General features: G+C 44.9%; 1 protein-coding gene across 1 annotated transcript; it reads right to left on the minus strand.

Moving 5' to 3' along the window:
- Positions 1-18,606: 18,606 nt before the first annotated feature.
- LOC136480659 (UPF0481 protein At3g47200-like) lies at positions 18,607-20,028 on the minus strand. The gene has a single exon (XM_066478138.1). It carries the CDS (start codon positions 20,026-20,028, stop codon positions 18,607-18,609), a length of 1,422 nt encoding a protein of 473 aa, XP_066334235.1.
- Between the last annotated feature and the right edge of the window lie 1,521 nt (positions 20,029-21,549).

Consider the following 21,549-nt stretch of genomic DNA (forward strand, 5'->3'; position numbering starts at 1 on the left):
GAGCCGATAACTTGACCTTAATCTAGTTCGAGCAGTGGAGGTCGACAGGATCGATGCAGCCTTACTTGAACTAAACAAGAGTCGATAACTAGCTTATACCAGAGTCGCAGTGGAGGTCGACCGGATCGATCTAGCCATACGAACAGAACTATAAGCCATGACGGTACTTACAGGCAAGTAGTGGAGGTCGACCGGATCGATGCAACCATACTTGCTGAAGAACTCACCGAGATCTACTCTACTCCTACTCCTAAGGGGTGGCCGGAGCCGAAAAAAGTAAGTAACTTATATTTGATTGATTGTGTGTCTTTTACAATAGCCGGGGTCCAATATTTATACCCGGAACCTACGCATGATTCCTACCTAAGCACGACTCATCACAATTTTTAGCCCTAGAGAAAACATTCTAAAATTAAGATAACTTGGACTCTAATATTTCCCTTTTTGCAGAGTCCAACATGCCTTGTCCCGGCGCCGATAGTAGCCTTTGTCTTTATCTGTCGGCGCTATCTGAAGAAAGCCAATTCCAGTGTTGCATTCGAATCAGCTAATATCAATCTGCACGCAATTAATTCCTTGATGACATGATCTTGGGAGCTTTTGAGTCCCTGCGAGTCTTCTTCCAAATTTTGGTATAAACAGATCGGTGGCGTGGTCACGCTCAACATGGTCGATGAAGAATTGGTGGACGGCGTGCTGGTACGCAGATCCTGCACCCTCCAGCCCAAAAGGATAGGGCCTCGGCGGGTTCTCTGTCAGGGCCTCGTAGTTAGCCAAACGTAGGCCGGTAGCGGGAAGTAGTCGGCGTCGCACCATGCACCCCTCTAGAGTGGCCATGATCACCAGATCAGAATCTGGTCGCCTCAAACGGTGTGGCCGAGCAAGTCGCTCGGTAGTAGCGGCTTGGTGATCTTGGAGTGTAGGAAAATCGTCGCCCGCTCTGTATTGGTGTAGGACTGAATCAACGAGGAGTTCATATTCCGCTAGGCGGTCAGTGACCCGATTGATGGATGTGATCAAATCGTCATTGCTGATAGATCTCCTAATGCAGCTGTGGGGCGCCGGGATCGAAGATGTCGTTGTAGGTGTCGGCCCGATCGGTGTAGGGTGATCCTGCCCTGCCTCCATGATCCTCCCGTTGCCGTCAGGGCCAAGGACCCAAGTCATGTATCCGATCATAAAAATCTGACCCGGCTCGGGAAGGACCATGCAGCTCAAAAAGGTAACCATCTGGTTGTCCATGAATTCAGCACGAACACCCCCAACCTGGCGTGCCATTGTCAATAAAATCTGGTCGGCAGTCTACCGAGGGGTATGCCCACGGTAGGAGATGAATCGGTGGAGGTGCGCGTGAGGGAACCGGATAGTGACACAGAACGTGAGAGATAGCGATTAGACAGGTTCGGGATGTTAGCTGGATGAAGATGAGAGGGTCCCTAACCGCCTTATATAGTGTGAGGAGTAGGGTTACAGATCGGTTGTTTCTATCCTGATCGGTTTACAAGATAGAAAGTTATAGATATCACGGTAATCTAGCATATCCGTGCAGATTTCCTAGATCTCCGAGGATCTTCACACAGTCTCCGAGGATCTTCACGCGGCGTCATCTTGCACGCTGGTCCTCAACTGGCATTGCGGCCACTGCGTGGTCTCTTGGGCTAGGCCTCCCCTAGCGGCTCAGCCCATGTGAAGCCATGTGGGTATCGGGGATTATACCCCCACACATACTCTGTTGTCGTGTATGTTGTGTGTTCAACGTCAACTAGTAATACAATGGTGTGAGTGACAAATATAGTACTAATGACTTGAGCCTATTTTGTCATTGCAGTGACAAATAATCTGAGCCGGACTAAACACCAACTGATACTACAACAGTGCTATTGAGTTGATCTTTTGTGTTCGACATCAAACTTAAGAATAAGTGGACCACAATAAGCGTGTTTAGTCCACTTACTGCTATTATCAGTTGACAAGTGTGTCCAAATTTATATAGATTTGTTCTAAAATTTTCGAGACTTGTCGGCTCTATTTTTTTAAGATGCTCTTGTGGCGGAGGGGGGCATGGTGTGTATTTGTGCTTGTATATAAGGTCTTGTTTGGATCCTATAATCTAAAGTTTAGTTGGATAAAGTTAAGGAGCTAAAATTTACACCACTTTAGTTACTTATACGGTCTGAAGTTTTTGTGAGATTAGCTAAACTCTAAACTTTAGACAACACTTTGGATCTCCTATTTGGGGCCACAAGAGCTAAATGTGGTCTAATGTTTATGACTAAATTTTAGACAATGAGATGCGAACAGGACCTAAGTCTGTGCATTTATACTGTCTAATTTGCTAGAAAAAAAGAATCATAAAAATTGAGGTAGAAGTAGAAGCCCTAAGATAAATTTTGAAATTTCCCACATGTATTGTCCCGAAGTCCTAAATAGACAAAACCCAAAAAAATTTGAAAACCTAAGAGCATCTTCAAGAGGGCTTTTTAAACTCATTCTCTGAATCATCAATTGGATAGCCATTTGAATAAAAACTACTCTTTATTTTTTGTCACCCCAACTGTGACTCTATATCTTGTTGGTACTCTATAGAGATAGCCTCACTCTCCATCTTTGAATAGCGAAAAATACTAAATAGAGGACGACTATATTTGAAACATAATTAAAGAAACTGTTGAGGAGTATTTTATTACCAACATATCTACTCGTACTAATTTCAAAATGTATTAAGAGGCTCTTAAAGTTGCTCCAAATCCCAAACACTAACCGGCTCTATGCCCCTGAAGCAGAAGCATGCAAGAAAACGGCCGCGCAGAATCACGGCCCATATGTTTAGCGGAGGCCCAACGCTCATGTTGTGCCCAAAAAACACTGCCTGTAAAACACTGCCTGTTTTCAGCTTGCATTGGCATAGGATCTGGCTCGCTCTCTATTCATGTCGGTCTCCTTCAGACTCGCGATGTGATATGTTCAACTGTTCGTGAACCTAAAGACGATTTTGATGATGCGTTGCGTGGTGAAAAGTGTTCGGAGCTGTTGAACGAATAACTCAACTAACGCAATTTTTTTTATTACTGTTACAGCGCAAATTTGACACGGTCATGTTTTGTACCCAATCCCAATTCCCAAACAAATTAGACGCCAGCCGGAGCAAGAAAGCAGTTGGCCCCACGCATTGATAGAATCTTCTCTGGCCGGCGGCGGACGGCATGGATCAGACACTGATGGTCCGGCCGCCGTCGATGCAGATGACTTGCCCGGTCACGTAGGACGCCGCCGCCATGCACAGGAAGGTCACCAGGGACGCCACCTCCGCCGGCTCACCGGCACGTCGCATCGGGATCCGTGACAGCTCTTGCTCCAGCACCCCCAGCCGGTACCTTCATGTATGCTGTTATATTATATTTTGCATAATATATTTTGTAGTATACTTTCACAATTCAAAGATTTTACTAGTCCACAAATGTAATGATGCCACAAATCAAAATGAATAGCATTATACTAACCTCCTTAACCATGTGTGTCATGATCACTCCCGGCGCGACGCAGTTGACACGGATCCTGTCGCGCGCCCATTCGGCAGCCAGGCTCCTCGTCAGCTGGTTCAGTCCTTCTGCAAAAGTATATGGAAATTTTCTTTTGAATTCCAAAACTGTAATTCTTTTTTTCTTTCCCAAATGATGTCATGTACTGCTACACGCGCTGGTCAGCTCGTACCAAATGGAAGAGGGAGCAAGGAGGGAGAAGAGAGCAATTTGGTCTAAACATTCGGATAAATGAGTCTAAGATTTCCAATCTACTATTGACCATATCGATGACCATCAATATCCAGTGATTGCTGCATAAACATATATATATATATATATATATATATATATATATATATATATATATATATATGTGTGTGTGTGTGTGTGTGTGTGTGTGTGTGAGAGAGAGAGAGAGAGAGAGGTAACTAGCTAGTAAGGAAATATTGATGTCCCATATATATGATCGACATTAATTACTTATAATAACACTCACTTGAAGTTGTAGGGGAAGAGTATCTCCTTGTCGCGTTGGTTCACTAAGAAATTCATGAGATTTCTCTCAGGTTGAGGCTTATAATCCTTCGGGGGGTTAGAGTGTTTGTATACAACATACGGATCAACGAACCCAACATCATTATCCTTTCTCTTTCTAAGTTCTGTCATCTCATATCTGCATAGATAAAAAATGTGAATATATATATTGTGAATATATAATAAAGAAATTGTGAATATAGTAGAAAATAATCACACTTACACACAATAGCAGCTAATGAGACTTTTGTCGAGAGAGTCCAGGTGGCATAGTTGGTGTAATTCTAGAAGCTCGACATAGATAATGTCATTGCCACGGAAGTAATGGTGGTTTCTAATTCCGACAGAAAGATAGATTTGTCCCGCATCAAACGCCAACATGTACCACCCGTTTAGCAGGTACATTTGCGTACCCAGTTCACCTAATTTCTCTGGGTTGTATAGACTCTGGCCTGGTACAAATTTCTTGTAAGGATCCACTTCCGGAGCAGATGGTCCTTCAGCGAGCACTTCGGCAAGGTTCAAACCAGTGTCCTCATAAAACCGAAGAAACGACTCATAGCCGCCTATCTCCGCCACTAAGTTTAAGTTTGAACCATATTCGTTAGGAACGACAAGGGGGGGATTGATTGTTGCGATTGTTGTCCGAGTTGTGCAACACCTTTCCCTACTCTCTTCTTTTTTTGCGCTGCCTCATATGACTTGGTGAGAGAGCGGTCATAGTCCGATATCGGTTGTTTCGCGGCGCTCTTAAGAGAATCCCGTTTTTTTGTTCCAACTTCTTTCTTAGCTGATCTGGAGGTAGGAAGAAGTATGATGGCTCCGGGTCTCCCTCGCTCGTCGTGCCTATTTTGCACCTTCAAAGAAATCTATCACTTCTTTTTGTACTGCATCCTTTAATTCCTATTCACTTTTCTCATAAGATAGTTTTTGGGGAATAACTGGATGAGTATTTGCTTTTTGCTTCTTTGCCGGCGGGCAGGGCAACAGCTTTGTTTACGGGGCGGACCTCTTAGGGGTTGGCTTCCTTGGAGGCGGGGGAGGCGTTGGAGACCGCCTTGGAGGCATTGTAGACTTTGGAGGCGGCAGAGGTGTTGGAGACCTCGGCGGAGGAGTTGTGGACTTCCTTGGAGGCGACAGAGGAGTTGGAGATGGTGGGGATGCACTAGTGCCTTCGAAGGCGTCATCATTGCCCTGAGCACTATGATGGTCGGGAGAAGCAACAACTGGACTTTGGTTGGCGGAGGCCCTACTTTGTGAGTACAAAAAATAATGAGATATAAGTAAATGCTTATTATTAGTCATGCCCATAGAAAATTATCAAAAAATTGTTTTGTTAACTTTTGTCCGCACCTAATGTCTGCTGGCGGTGGAGCAGACGCCCTAGGGATAATGATGTAGCGCTTGCGCCATAGTATATATGCCTTCTCTGCTTCTCCTAGAGTCTTCTCTCCATCACCTCCAGGAATGTCAAGAGCTAGATCCTCATAACCTTTGCTCACTTTATCCACTGCGACCCTAGCATATCCAGGTTGTATTGGTGCCCCATGGATTCTTGGTGTCTTGGTAGGGTCTGGAGGAGCAAAAACACCTATAGCGACCTTGATTGTGTCATTCCCCTTGGAACATGTAGCTCAATTGATGTCATTGGAGTAGTGACATCATCCACGGGGAAGCGCAGCACTGCGTCACCTTGCTTTGGCAGCTCAGTGGAAGCGCAGCTGCTTTTCAACAGACCAGGGGGGCTAATATTAACATTCATTCCTGGCTCTAATGCCTGCCTCTAGGCACTCATTGCTATCTGCACTTGCTTTCTGATTTCTTCCTGCATTCTTGCTTCCATTGCTTTTTCTCGCTCCTTTGCTTCAAGCACCATTTCCTCCAACATTGTCACCGGTGCTGCTTGCTCCTCCTTGCTTCTCTGGCAGTTTCGGTAGGTTTCCCTGTCATTAGGGAAACCATGAACCCATGGAGTGTTGCGTCCTAAGCCTCTGGTTCGGCCAGTGTGTTCAGCAGTCCCGATGGCATACGCCAGCTCATCCTTCTCTCTATTGGGCTTGAACACACCAATCTCTTTAGCTTCTATAGCAAAAGCCAATCGGCGTGCTGCTGTTTCGAGTTTTTGCCCATACACTGCTAGACCGGTCTGTGGGTCGAGTCTTCCCCCATGACCAAAAAACCAATTATTCGAGCGTGGGGGCCACTTGGCTGATTCTGGTTCTATCCCCTTGGCAATAATGTTCGCTTCCATTTTTTGCCACTTTGGAATGGCAGTATCGTAGCCACCTGATCCCATGTCATGGTGGTATACCTTTTTTTGGGCATTCTCTTGGTTCCTTCTCACCCGTGCCTCACCCTCTGCTGATGTCTTGTACTCTACGAAATCATTCCAATAGGGCCTCTGTTTCGAGATCGGGCCTGTAGTAGTATTGAAATTCGGCGTTTCGTTCTTCTTGATGTATGTGTTGTATAGGTGTTTCTTCCAAGTCTGGAATTGTGTGGCCATCTTCTTCATAGCCCACGATCGAACTAGCTCCTTCAATTCATCATCGTTGATATCATCATAATCATCCGCTTGCAACGTGAAATGGGCAAGGATATTATTCCAGAGCAAATTCTTGTCAACATCAGAGACAAAACTAACATTAGGCTCATTGATCTTTTTCTTCCATTCACGGATACTGATTGGAATTCTGTCCATTACAAGGTACCCACAGTGTTCCACGAATTTGTTTTTATGTGGACCAAGTGGTTCGCCTGTCTCAATGTTGAATTCCGATATTATGTACCGGCCCTCCAGTGGTTTCTTCGGTCCTCGAACATTTTTGCTCTTCGCCGTTGTGGTCGCCGATCCAGAGGGCTACATATAAAAAATAATAAATAAATATCTTTTGTACACAGAAATATATACAATATTCACATTTAATATATATTTAGTATATATACCTCGCCTGTATTTTCTTGCAAAACATTTTCTTGCTCATTGTCAAGAGCTAGGTATTGACTTCCATCATCAACATCCTGCTCACCAGCATTGGCAATAATATTCATCATTTCTTCCTCCATGTTGTCTCCCGGGGCAACCATATCTAACAAATTTAACAAAATTTAAGTCACATATATAAACAAGTCATATATATACAATAAGTCATATACAAATTTATCTAAGTCACATATATATAAACAAGTCATATATGTAAACAAGTCATATATGTACAATAAGTCATAAACAAAATAAATCTAAGTCACATATATAAACAAGTCATATAAACAAGTCATATATATAAACAATTCATATATGTAAACAATCATATATGTCAACAAGTCATATATGTAAACAAGTCATGTATGTAAACAAGTCATATAAACAAGTCATATATATAAACAAGTCGTATATGTAAACAAGTCATATAAACGACGAATTCGCCCTAGAGAGAACGACTAATTCGCCCTAGCGAGAACGACAATTCGCTCTAGCGAGAACGACAGGGCGAATTCGTCGTTCTCGCTAGGGCAAATTCGTCGTTCTCGCTAGGGCGAATTCGTCGTTCTCGCTAGGGCGAATTCATCGTTCTCGCTAGGGCTAGCGAATTGTCGTTCTCGCTAGGGTATACAACAATGGGGCGGCGTTGCTCCGCATATACAACAACGGGGCGGCGTTGCTCTGCATATACAACAACGGGGCGATGTTGCTCCGCATACAACACAACGAGGCGGCGTTGCTCCGCATACAACACAACAAGACGGCGTTGCTCCGCATACAACACAATGAGGCGGCGTTGCTCCGCATACAACACAACGAAGCGGCGTTGCTCCGCATACAACACAACGACGGCATTGCTCCGCATACAACACAACGACGCGTTCCTCTGCATATATCACATACAAACACATATCGACGTACGTAGGGGTCGGCGGTGACGATCGACGTACGTAGGGGTCGGCGGTGATGGGCGTCCGGAGGCGGTGATGATGAGGCGGCGAGGGGCGTGGCCGGCGGCCGAGGCTCCTCCTCCTCCCTTCTCCTTCCTCCTCCCTTCTCCTTCTTCCTTCTCCCTTCTCCTTCTCCTCCCTTCTCCTTCTTCCTTCTCCCTTCTCTCCTCCACCTCCCTTCTCTCCTCTACAGCCCTGCTCCTCCTCTCCTCCAATCTGGCGGTTCAGGGGGTAGGGCACCAGTCCGGCGGTGGGGACGACCGCGGCGGAGCAGGGCTGGCCGTGGCAGAGCGGGGCGGGGGCGGGGACGGCCGCGGTGGGGCGGGGATGGGCCGGGGTGGTCGGGGGGCGGCGCCGGGCCGGGGACGGCCACGGCAAAGCGGGGCCAGGGCGGGGACGGTTGCGGCGGAGCGGGGATGGGCCGGGGTGGTCGGGGGGCGGCGCATCGGTGAGCGCTCTTGCGGCGTCGGCGGCGGATCGAACGAGCGGCGACGGGTCTGTTAGGGCTTGGCTCGGCAGTGGGGAGGAGGAAGAAGAGGGGCCGGGGCGGGCGCAGAGGCTATATAAGGGAGAGGACCTTTAGTCCCGGGCGCCACCACCAGCCGGGACTAAAGGCCCTTTAGTCCCGGGCCCTGTTAACGCCCAGGACTAAACGTCACACCTTTAGTCCTGGCTGGTGGTGGCGCCCGGGAGTAAAGGTAACCTTTAGTGCCGGCTGGTGGTGGCGCCCGAGACTAAAGGTTTTTGGCGGGCAGCCAAACTGCAGTTTCGCTGCCCGTCAATTCATTAGGATTTTAATATATTTCTTTTTACACAAATGATAAAAGGATAGTTAATTTTATAGAAAATTAAATAAAAGACATAAAAATATTTAAAAAATATATAGATTCTATTTTGCTTTATTGCACACAGGAAAATTATGTGACCTAAAGTTTTAATTTTTTTTAACAAGTTTTAAAACACAATTTAGTGTTTAAATTACTATTTCGATAATGCAAAAATATAGTGTTTAATTAAATTCAGAAAAACTCTTGTGTTTCGACTGGAAATTTATTTTCACATCATTTGAACGTGACATAATCCCACCATCAAACATAAATTTGTTTTCACATCATTTCAACATGACATAATCCCGACATCAAACATAAATTTGTTTTCACATCATTTCAACATGACATAATTCAACATCAAACATAAATTCACAATTATTACATAATATCTCTAATACACACTATTGAACATCAATATATATATCAAGCGGGCACAGTAATGAACTTCTTCTTGACGTATGTCCCTTGGTTATGATCACGCCATAACCATGGAGTGTCCTCATCGTTTAGCTGGATGCTAGGGTCTTTGTTCACTGTGAAGGGTGAAATTCGGTCATCCTTTTCATAATCTTCTGACATGTCTGACTTGTCCTTGATTCCGACGATGTTTCTTTTTCCTGAAAGAACTATGTGGCGCTTTGGCTCATCATTGATTGGGTGGTTGTCGTTTTATCCTCTCTTCGGTTTTGTAGACATGTCCTTGACATAGAACACCTGAGTCACATCCTTCGCAAGGACAAACGGTTCACCTTTGTACCCAATATTGTTGAGGTCCACTGTTGTCATTCCATACTGGTGATCGACTGCTACGCCGCCTCCAGTCGTCTTTACCCACTGGCACTTGAACAAAGGTACCTTAAAATTAGATGCATAGTCTAGTTCCCATATCTCCTCTATGCGGCCATAGTATGTTTGCTTGTTCCCACTAGGGTCGGTGGCATCTATGCGGACACCACTGTTCTAGTTGGTGCTCCTTTTATCTTGTGCTACTGTGTAAAATATATTCCCATTTATCTCATACCCTTTGTATGTGAGGATATGCCACGATGGCTGCCTAGCCAACAAATACAGCTCCTCATCAATACTCTCATCACCCTGACATTCTTTTCGCGACCAGTCCCTGAAAGTTTCCATGTGCTGACGTGTAATCCATGCTTCAGACTTCCCTGAGAACTCAGATCGGAGGAGGTCCTTGTGTGTCTCGATATACGGATCTACCAAGGAGGAGTTCTGTAGAACTGTGTAGTGTTCTTTATTGAAATAATCATCACCCTTACCAATATATGTTTTCTTCCCTAGTGTCCCCTTTCCACTTAGTCTCCCCTCGTGTCGCGATTCAGGAACACCAATCGGGTTAATATCGGGAATGAAGTCAACATAGAACTCAATGACCTCCTCTGTTCCGTAGCCCTTGGCGATGCTTCCTTCTGGGCGAGCACGGTTGTGAACATATTTCTTCAGGACTCCCATGAATCTCTCTAAGGGGAACATGTTGTGTAGGAACACAGGACCGAGAGTGAAAATCTCCTTGACTAGGTGAACTAGGAGGTGTGTCATGATATCAAAGAAGGAAGGAGGGAACACCAACTCAAAGCTGACAAGACATTGAACCACATCATTCTGTAGTTTCGCTAGATCCGTTGGATCGATTGCCTTCTGAGAAATTGCATTGAGGAATGCACATAGCTTCACGGTGGCTAGACGTACATTTGGCGGTAGAATTCCTCTTAATACAACTGGAAGCAATTGAGTCATGAGCACGTGGCAGTCATGGGACTTTAAGTGTCCAAATTTCTTCTCTGGCACATTTATTATACCCTTTATATTCGAGGAGAATCCAGACGGTACCTTAATGCTATCTAGGTATTCAAACAAGTTGTCCTTCTCTTCTTTGCTAAGAGTGTAGCTGGCAGGACTTAAGTACTGGAGTCCATCATCTATCTTCTCTGGATGTAGGTTGTCTCGTTCTTTCAAACACCGTAGGTCCTGTCGTGCTTCAATTGTGTCCTTAGGCTTCCCATACACGCCTATGAAGCCTAGCAGTTTCACACAAAGATTCTTCGTCAGGTGCATCATGTCGATTGTGCTGCGGACCTCTAGGACTTGCCAATAGGGTAGCTCTCAAAATATGGACTTCTTCTTCCACATGGGTGCATGACCATTGGCGTCCTTTGAAACAGGTTGGCTGCCAGGTCCCTTTCCAAATATTACTTTCACATCATTGACCATATCGAGGACGTCCTCACCAGTTCGATTGCGAGGCTTGGTCTGGTGGTCTACCTTACCTTTAAAATGCTTGCCTTTCTTTCTTACGGGGTGATTTGTAAGAAGAAATCGTCGATGACCAAGGTACATGACCTTGCGACACTTTTTCAAAAATATACCTTTCATGTCACCGAAACAGTGTGTGCATGCATTATATCCCTTGTTTGATTGTCCTGAAAGATTACTTAGAGCTGGCCAATCATTGATTGTTACGAACAACAATGCTCGCAGGTCAAAGTGCTCCTGCTTGTGCTCATCCCACACGCGTACACCTGGTTTGTTCCACAAAAGTAGAAGTTCTTCAACTAGTGGCCTCAGGTACACATCGATGTCGTTGCCAGGTTGCTTTGGGCCTTGGATGAACACCGGCATCATAATAAACTTACGCTTCATGCATAACCAGGGAGGAAGGTTGTAGATACATAGAGTAATAGGCCAAGTGCTGTGACTACTGCTCTGCTCCCCGAAAGGATTCATACCATCCGTACTTAAAGCAAACCTTAAGTTTCTTGCGTCACTTGCAAACTCGGGGAATTCTCTATCGATTGCTCTCCACTGGGACCCATCAGCAGGGTGTCTCAACATATTGTCTACCTTACGGTCTTCTTTGTGCCATCGCAACAACTTTGCATGGTCTCTGTTTCTAAAAAGATGTTTCAAGCGTGGTATTATAGGAGCATACCACATAACCTTGGCAGGAATTTTCTTCTTAGGACGTTCGCCCTCAACATCACCAGGGTCATCTCGCCTGATCTTATACCGTGACACGTGACATACAGGGCATGCATCCAACTTCTCGTACTCCATGCCACGGTAGAGGATGCAGTCATTAGGACATGCATGTATCTTCTTGATTTCTAATCCTAAAGGGCAGACTACCTGTTTTGCTTCGTACGTAGTGCTGGGCAATTTGTTATCCTTCGGAAGCATCTTCTTTTGGATTTTTAGTAACTCCGCGAATCCCTTGTCAAATACACCATTCTTTGCCTTCCATTGCAGCAATTCCAATGTGGTACCTAACTTTTTCTGCCCTGCATCACAAGTTGGGTATAGCAATTTCTTGTGATCCTCTAGCATGCGGTCGAACTTGATCTTCTCCTTTTCACTTTCGCATTCTCTTTGTGCGTCATGAATGGCCTGACCAAGATCGTCAGTGGGCTCCTCCTCTGCCCCTACCTCTTCTTCAGCGGGCTTCTCCTCTGCCCCCACCTCTTCTTCAGCGGGCTTCTCCTTTGCCTCCACCTCTTCTTCAGCTTCCCCCATTGCAGTATCATTGAAGGCACCATATTCAGCAAAAATGTCATCATCGCCCTATTGTTCTTCTTCACCTTCTTCCATTACAACTCTGGTTTCTCCGTGCTTCGTCCAACAAATATAGTTTGGCATGAAACCCGACTTGAACAAGTGTGAATGAAGAGTCTTTGAGTTAGCATACTCCATCGTATTCTTACATACAGCACATGGGCAACACATGAAACCATTGCGTTTGTTTGCCTCGGCCGCACGTAACAAAGAATGCACGCCGTCCATGAACTCTTGGGAGCGACGATCAGCATTGTACATCCAATGCCGACTCATCTGCATTACATGACATAAATACCGTATTAAAACCTAGAACATAATTAGTTAATTATACAACATGCATACCACCACAAAAGCTATAAATTTAAGAAAGCCTCTCTACAATGTAGACAATCCCAACTACCACTAAAAACACTAAAGCTAAAATGCACTTCAGCAGCACAAGGATTTCGCGACCAATCCCAACTAAAACAGACAGATCCCCCATTTGTTCAATATCTTTGGGCTTCTTCGGCTGGATCACTGCCTGTTGTGCAAGATATTTTTGCACGAGTTCAACATACTCTTCCTCCCGGTTGAAGCCTGAACATCCAGTGCCATCCCACTGAAATTAAAACAGAAAATTAGAACTTTAATCACAACCATCATGAAAATAGGTATAAACTAACCATAGTCATTAAATACGATAAAATAACTCACATTGCGATCCGGACACTTATAGAAAATGCGACCCTTGTTGGGACCCTCCTTCTTCACTCGGTACTCCATCACAATCTTCGTCTCATCACAACACTTGCCGCATGCAATGAGTGGGAGGCCCGGCCTATGTCGCTTTGGAAACCCATGAGAGGCCGAGGACCCGGAAGCAGTTGCCATCTACTCTCTATCCTCATTTTTTAATACACTATAAATTTCTCATTTTATAAACAAATAAAATTAAAAAAAACTCTAAAATTCTCTATATCTCTAAACAATGAAGTGTGCTATGCATGCTAAAAATGAACGGTGAATACTAGTTTTTAATAGCTACTTTAACCTTCCTTCATGTAAATATGCAACCTTGAAGTGATTTTGAGCTCAAATTGCTTACAAATGAAAAAAAACCACAATAAAGAACCATATATATATAGTGAACAAAATGAGATAAGACAATGGTGAAACATGAGAGTATAAAGTTGGTAACCTTTAGAACCGAAGAATCGACGGATGAATCGAAGAAATCGATGGAGGAATCGAAGAATGGATGGAGAAAGAGCAAGAACACTGCTTACATTTGAACTGAAGCTCTCGGGCGGGCTCAGGGAGGAAGAAGACGGCCAGCAGGATTTATAGGGGGGACCTTTAGTCCCGGTTGGTGGATCCAACCGGGACTAAAGGTCACTTTACAGTCCCGGGCCACGCCACTAGCCGGGACAAGAGCTTTACTCCCGGTTGGAGCCACCAACCGGGAGTAAAGGTCGACCTTTAGTCCCGGTTGATGGCTCCAACCGGGACTAAAGGTCCCCTGCCACAACGGCCTGGCGCAGGAGCCACCAACCGGGACTAAAGGTCTCTCTAGTCCCGGGCGCAATATTTCCCAGGACTAGAGCCTGGTTTGGCCCTTAGATCAAAGGTCTGTTCTCTGCTAGTGCTAGATGCTAAATGCAAGATGATTAGTCACCCTTTGTTTAGCGTTTAGTTGGTGTAGTAAAATAAATTTAAAGAAGGCTAGAAAATTTCCATAATGGAGAAATTTGTCTCTTAAACATATTTTAAAAACTTTTTCACACATAAACCCCAAGTGCAACCGCCATGAAAATAGGATATTAACCGACAGACTCTGAGTGATATTAGTTCAAGAGGCGCATTCCCTGCTAGCTCAAGACAAAGAAACAAAATATTACTTCTACTAGTTGTGGGCCTTATTGAAAAATTAAAGGGGACACAAAAAAAAGCTAAAGCTGAAGGTGTAATTTGTTTGGTAAATAAAAGGAAAAGATGTCTCGCAAGGAAAGAAGCCGGTTCCGCTAATATGCACCGGCCGCATGAAAGCTAAACAACCTCTATCTATGGCTCAGCGATGATCAAAGTATAATTAGCATATCCCTCAAAAAAAAGTTTAATTAACATATTAACATCCACTTGAGCTGGTTGTTGCCTTTTCTGACGGCGACGACTAAGGCGAACCTCTTCCTTCCGTTTCGGCCCATGATCTTATTGGCCCAAATATGTTTTGTTGGTTGCTGCTCCCGCAAGCAAATTGAGCTTTGGTCCCCTACAGTTCCACACGACTCGGCAGTGCTTTTTTCCATTCCACTTGCCAGCTTTTGAAATTTTTTATTTTCTTTTCTAATTCATTTTTTCCTTGCTGATTTTTTCTTCTCGTGCTGTTTTGATTTTTATAATAAATTTGAATTAGTTTGAAATCAGGTAACATCAAGTTAGCTACGGCAATCCATAATACGCTCTTTCATAGCTGGGATCTCTCCGCGCCTCGACTTCCTAAGTGACTAAAAGCATCTCCAAGAGTTTCTAAAATCCACTCCCAGTCTTGATTTTCTAGCAAGAACAAAAAAAAGAGTCTCTTCAACGACTCCTTGTCTCAACTCCCAATCTTTCTGCATTTGCGAAAATCGATCCAATCGTGCGGAAATATATTCGCGCATATCCATTTGCTAAAAGTGGCTGAGGTGATTTGTAAATAGTCGGAATTCCTAATGCAAAATTGCCTTCTAGCTTTTAGAAGCGAGGTATTGGAGATACCATAAGGTTGGTTCTGGGATTTGGAACGAATGGGCCGAACTTCAGTGAAGTCCGTCCATGTAGATAGGCCCCGAGACAAAATAAAACGTGCCAAAAAAATTTGGGCTGGTTTGAATTTTTGGGTCAGCCCTAGTCCTGAAACCATTGAGTAATAAGGTCCTGTTTGAATCTCAGCCGCCAAAAATTAGCACTGTGTTAGATGCTAATTAGAAGGACTAAACATAAATTAAGTTTAATACTAATTGCATAAACGGTGACTAATCGGCGAGACAAATATATTAATCCTAATTAGCCCTTGATTAGCCTATGTACTGTGGCACCATGTAAGCTAATCATGGCCTTAATTAGGATTTATAGATTCATTTCGCTAATTTGTCACCGCTTATGCAATTAGTTTTAAAATTAGTTCACGTTTGATCTTTCTAATTAGCATCTAAACATAGTGCTAATTTTTAGTACTAAAGATCCAAACCTGCCCTATATCTTTAAGAACATATAGCTAACAGAGGACCTCTGCATTCCTGTGACGGAGGGTGACGGAGGCCAAGATGAGCAAAAGTATCTAGTGGCGTGCACTGAGACTGAACCATGCACTGCAACAATGCAGTTCAAATGACCATTATTAACAATGCCGAGATGGAGGAACAGGAACTACACAGATTCACTGCAATAATGCAGTTCAAATTTTAACCATGTTGGAGACAGAGACCGTCCTTCTGGCCCAGCCTGTTCTGTGCGCACGGTGACCTTTCAAGCAAATGCAACGATTGACAAGTCACTGAATACATATTTGCGGTATATATGATTTTTGTACGGTCCTGAATACATATTTTCCTCGAGTGTATGTACCCTTAGAATACTTAAAATTTGCGAGATTTACAATTAAACTAGTGAAAATACACGTGCTTATGAAAGCAACTTCATATGAAATTCCGTTTGTTTTGGGTTGGGTTCAAAATATGGCCCTGTCAAGTTGCATTGTAAGATTATTCAGCATATATACAGTAGTTCCGTTATTCGTTCATCAGCTGCAGGGACTTTTCTCCAGAACGCATCATCAAAAATTCAAAATATTTGGCAGCTTTTATTGTGCTCCAGTACTGGTTCAAATTGAACACAGAAGATCAACTCAACAGTTGGTGTTTAGTCTGGCTCAAATTATTTGTCACTGCAATGAACACACAACATTATTAGTACATCTAGCTTGTTATGAACCTTCGTGCTGCCGATTGAGCTCAACATGATGTTCTGACAGCCATTCCTACTCAGCAACTAGTCGAAGGCGAGTCACATCTTGCTCAAGTGTTTATTGAGCGGTGGAAACAAAATGGTCATCCCCTGCTTATAGACCTCCATCAAGGGGTCGTTGCTACCTGAACTCTTGAACCCATCTATGAGTCATAGTTAGATCAATGTTTATTGACCATAGACCCATGTACAAGCTACATATCTAACTTTCGAGCAGCGTGATCCTCAATGGTGACCACCGAATTCATCAACCCGAATAGGACTCTAGACGAGGAAGACGGCGAGAGACCTGCTAACTAGTGAGGAACTGAGTTGCATATATGAAGTTTCATGAACTTGTTGACATCGAAGTTCAAGCTCTCGAAGTAGAAATCCTGATCCGTGGTGAAGTTGACAATGAAGGCATGGTGCTCCACTTAGGAGCAAAGCCACCCATGAAGTTGTTGAAGAAACCCATCTAGATCTATTCATATGTATCTATGTCCACTGCCCCATACTTGGTGCACCATCTATTGGTGTTTTTTTACCAGACAATGACTATGCAGCATTGCACGCAAACAGATCTATATGGTAGCACATGGGGCATAGAGCATATACTGGTTTAAGCCATTGTGAGGAGGTAATCACTACTGGCAAAGAATAGGTTTCCAAAGGCGGGCATCAAGTCCGCCTGTAGTGAGATGTCTCTGTTAATGAAGAACTTCACAAGAGGGCACGAACGCCAGCCTCCACAAACAAATCACAGAAAACAAAAAAAACCACTAGTGAGCATGTAAAGCCCGCTGAGCACGCGTCACAGCCCATGCCCTAGCTCCCGTGCCACACCATCGCAACCTACCACGACCACCAACGCAGCCCTCATCGCAGCAATCGGATCCGGGGTTTGGGCGGCCAAATCCGCTTGCCCTTGCTAGATCCACATCGTGAGGAGGCACCGCTGTGTGGGCTCGAGCGCCGAGCACGTGCCAGAGCCATAGCCATTAATTGCCCTGTGATGGGAGGGACAGAGTGAGGAAGAGAGGAGAAGAGGAGAGGTGGAGGTGGAGGGGTGATGAGAATGAGACTCACGGGGATCTCGCGGTGGGGACCAAGATATTTGCGAGCATCGTCCTACAATGAGACTAGTCGAATTCTGTCGGCAGCTGAGGAAGTGGAGGTCATGGAGGACGTGATGAGCGGAGGCTATGACCGTCCCATGTCGACGCTAGCAGGGGAGGCGAAGGAGGGGCCACTACGGCAGAAACGGCTAGCCACCGGTGTGGTTATTCAGCCCAAGCGTGCGACGATTTGGCGCGGGGGAGCGGCAAAGTGGACGGATCAAGCTGGAACACACCCGATTCCAACAGTGGGAAGTGGGGATTCGAGGGAGGGGACGGGGATTCGGGAGTGGGAAGCTGAACGGGCGACACTGGCGGAGCCAGGGGGGGGCTGGCAGGGGCCATGGCCCCCCCCCCCCAATGTTTGACAAAAAAAAAAATTTAGTAGTATGACTTAATATTTTTTATTTATATTAAGAGGGAGATTATATAAGATTCTTGTCATATATACCTATTAATATATTCTAGATAATATAATCATACAAAACATAACTAGATAATAAAATTATCGCAATGAAAAAGACCGAGCCGGCCCCCCCTAAGTATAATTCCTGACGGTCGCCCCCCCCCTGACTATAAATCCTGGCTCCGCCACTGACGGGCGAGGAAACTCGCGGGGTTGGGCGAAGAATTTCGTGGGACTCGGGCAGTTGGCGTGAGGATGAGGGAGGGAATGGGAGAAATTGGGTAGGGTTTAACTTGCTGAGTGAGAGAGTGGGTGGGCAAGGGACATTTAGTGGCTCATTAACAGAGGTAGACCATAAGTATGGAGTACTGTTCTATAGATGGCCATAAAATAACTTATTATGTGGCCACTTTGAGTTTCGATGCTATAACATTATGGTAAATATCATTTTTTCTAAAAAAAAACTTATGGTAAATATCATTAGGAGTTATATTATCACATGTATCGAAAATATGTATCCACTTTATACGTGTATATATATATATATATAAATATATATACACACACATGACACATCAGGTCCATGAAACATGATAGGATTTGTAAAATACAGGTGAATTAATACAACAATCAAGCATCATAGTATAGCACGAACACAAGTCAGAAGGATGGGATCGAAATCGAACATGGATGAGTTTACATATGCGATAGATGAGTGAGTCAGTCGATCACATCTGGTGTTTCTTGAGTGAGAGGAGCGCCTTGAAGATGCCCACCAGCACCCCGACGATGGACAACACCGTCGCAATGGTCTTGGCGTTGTTGTAGAGGAAGCTGTAGACGGCTATCCATGCACGCCGCTTCTGCCTGTACGTCTCAAGATCCACGATGATTCGAATGTAGGCCTGGCCTGGGTACAGAATCGGGGTGAGGATCTTGAAGAACTCCAGGGTCTGCTGGTCGCCGAAGAAGCCGTGCACCATGTGCTTGACGCGCAGCTCACGCACGTCGTTCTCCTGGTTCATCAGCAGAGACAGGACGGAGAGGTACGAGTTGACGGAGTACTCGTCGGTGGAGCTCGCCTCCGAGCACATCTCGAACACCGCCATGTTGACGAGCCAGTTAGCAGTGAGGCTATCCACGTACAGCGGCGGCAGGGAGAGCGTGGCGAACAAGGGGCCTTTCATGAGGTTCATATCCGATAGCTTCGTCTTGTTCTCGCTGGCTCTCAGCTTGATGCCCATCTCGGCCAGCTCCGCCGCACTGGTGGATATTGGCACAGCTTTGCCAGAGAAGCCCTCTCCATTATTCCTCTTGACGCAGCCACCGCAAGAGCCACTGCCGCTGCCCACTTTGTAGAAGCGGATGAGGCCAAGGAGATGCAACGGATTGTACCTCTCGTCGATGTCAACCAAAGACAATGGCTCCTGTGAGTCCCGCCACACTCTGCCCTCGAGGCCCCATGAGATCAGTAACGCTATAATTTGTTTCATCTGAAGGCCCTGCAGGCGCATGAAGAACTCCGTCACCGGCCATGGGATCTGGTTCTCGAGCAGCATAATGTCCCTCAGTATGCCCAGCAGGTGCGGCTGCATCATGCTCCTCAGTGGAGAAGCAGCTGTCTCTTCTACTCTACTGCGGAGCATGGTGTCTATGAACTGCACCAGAAAGCAGCCATCGACGAACATCATGGTAGCAAACTCGTCAGCAGAAACAGCGGTGCCGGTACCTGCAACGACGACAGCACCGGCGTCGGCGGCAGCGTACCAGCCACGGACATGGCGTGCGATGGGAACCATCTTCTGGTAGGCTGACTCCGTCGTCTCGGGAGCCACCAACCCCTGGAAGAAGAAGTCGACGGCCGTGCGCTTCACTTCCTCCATCGCCTGGAGCTCGGCGAAGCCATGGTAGTAAGGACCAAGAGCCACTGTCCTCGGGGCGATGTAGTCCTTGGCTGCAGCGATCCTTTGTAGGTTGGAAGGAAACCTGAGGATGGACTTGTTCAAGAAGTGAACTCGAATTGCCATGCTCTCCATGGTTCCGCTATCCTGCACTGTGCCGTCTTCGATGGCGTCATGGTCATGGACCACCACCGCGGTTTGAGACAGACGTTGCCTGGCTGGGGTGATGGCACCATAGCCATCTGCCATTAATGCGTGTGTTTAGATAGCTGAGTTTCAGTTGTTCAGAGATGAGAAATGTGTACACATAATCACATATATATACACACATCAGTTACACACACGATCACATTAGTACCAGTTGCTCGCAAACGATTCCATTATTATAACCAAATGGAAAAAGGGAAAGCTAAATCCGGGGATCAAGGTAAAGCAAAAGGAGATTAAGGAGCTTGTTTCAACAAAACAATTGTGAGAGCTCATGATTGCAGTTTTCACTCTCTCTTTTTTGAATGATTTTTATGAGACTGTCATATTTTCAAAGAAAAAATCCTATTGTGAGCCTCAGTATAATGTTTGGAGCACCTTAGCCTAATACAACGATCCAATCTTTTATCAAGTCATAACAGCTTGTAGTTCCAGAGGCATGTTCACTCTTATGGTCTTTCGGCGGGAATGGAACACCAAGGTGACAGCCCAATATAATGAAACATGCGACTTTAATAAGAGTGTTGATGAGAGGAAACAATGGCGGCTTGAGTGAAGGTAATGATTATAGCACAACATATTCTGAGTTAGCTGCTATTCTTGGCTTTCATCAAAATGACTTGTCTCGCCACTGGATGCGTACATGATGAGGTGTTGTTACCCAAATCAAAAATCAAGTTCATGTATCCTCCTGATCGCACTAGTGGTTTTTTTGGGAAGGCTGAGGTCTTATACACAAATTACTGTGTTCTGAACAGGATGTTCAGAAAAGACTTTGTTTCTCACAGAGGGGGATAAATCTAGCTAGCCTTCCCAAATACATGAAGATATTGCTTGCTAATATGAGAAAGGGTGCCCCACCGTTCAGTGTCTTTGACTTTGTGTTGGAACAGATAAGAATATTACTAGCTCCCCTCATTAGAATAGTGGTGTCGCTCCGTATATCATGGCATTAGTTGAGTGTCCAACACAATGGATGATTCCGACTAGCTAGTAACCCGATTGTGCCACCACCACTTGCACCTTCAGGCACCTCAGATACTAGTAGTTCAGAGGCAGCCACACAACAACCACTTGATGACAAAGGGGGAGAAGAAAGGATTAAAGCTTCAAGTTCACATCTTTGGAAAGCCTCAAAATCGTATCTTTGTATTGTTGGTTTGTGAGTTATGAGAGCTGATGAGTTGATTCTTGTATCATGAGAGATGATCTTTATTGTAATACCATTTGTGAGATATCATGTGATATCTTGTAATATATTCCATCTTAACTTGTTGACTCGAGAACATTTATGTCATGAGTGCTATTGTGTATGATGTACATTAATTTGTGTAAGGATTTTAAATGTTAGTGTGATATGCATGTCTATTTGGCGCAATGCTTATTTCTCATAGTGTATATCATGTCATATTGCAGCACGGTTTATATTGTTGACACACACCTGTTGCACCATGGATCCATTGATATAGGAGGAGCCTTTCATTTGCTTTAATATGTGCAATTGGCCTTTGATGCCACATTTATGAAAATTTCATTCATATGAAAGTATAAGGGGGAGTCTCA

Source organism: Miscanthus floridulus, chromosome 9 (genome assembly GCF_019320115.1).
Source record: "Miscanthus floridulus cultivar M001 chromosome 9, ASM1932011v1, whole genome shotgun sequence".
In the NCBI taxonomy this organism is placed as follows: domain Eukaryota; kingdom Viridiplantae; phylum Streptophyta; class Magnoliopsida; order Poales; family Poaceae; genus Miscanthus; species Miscanthus floridulus.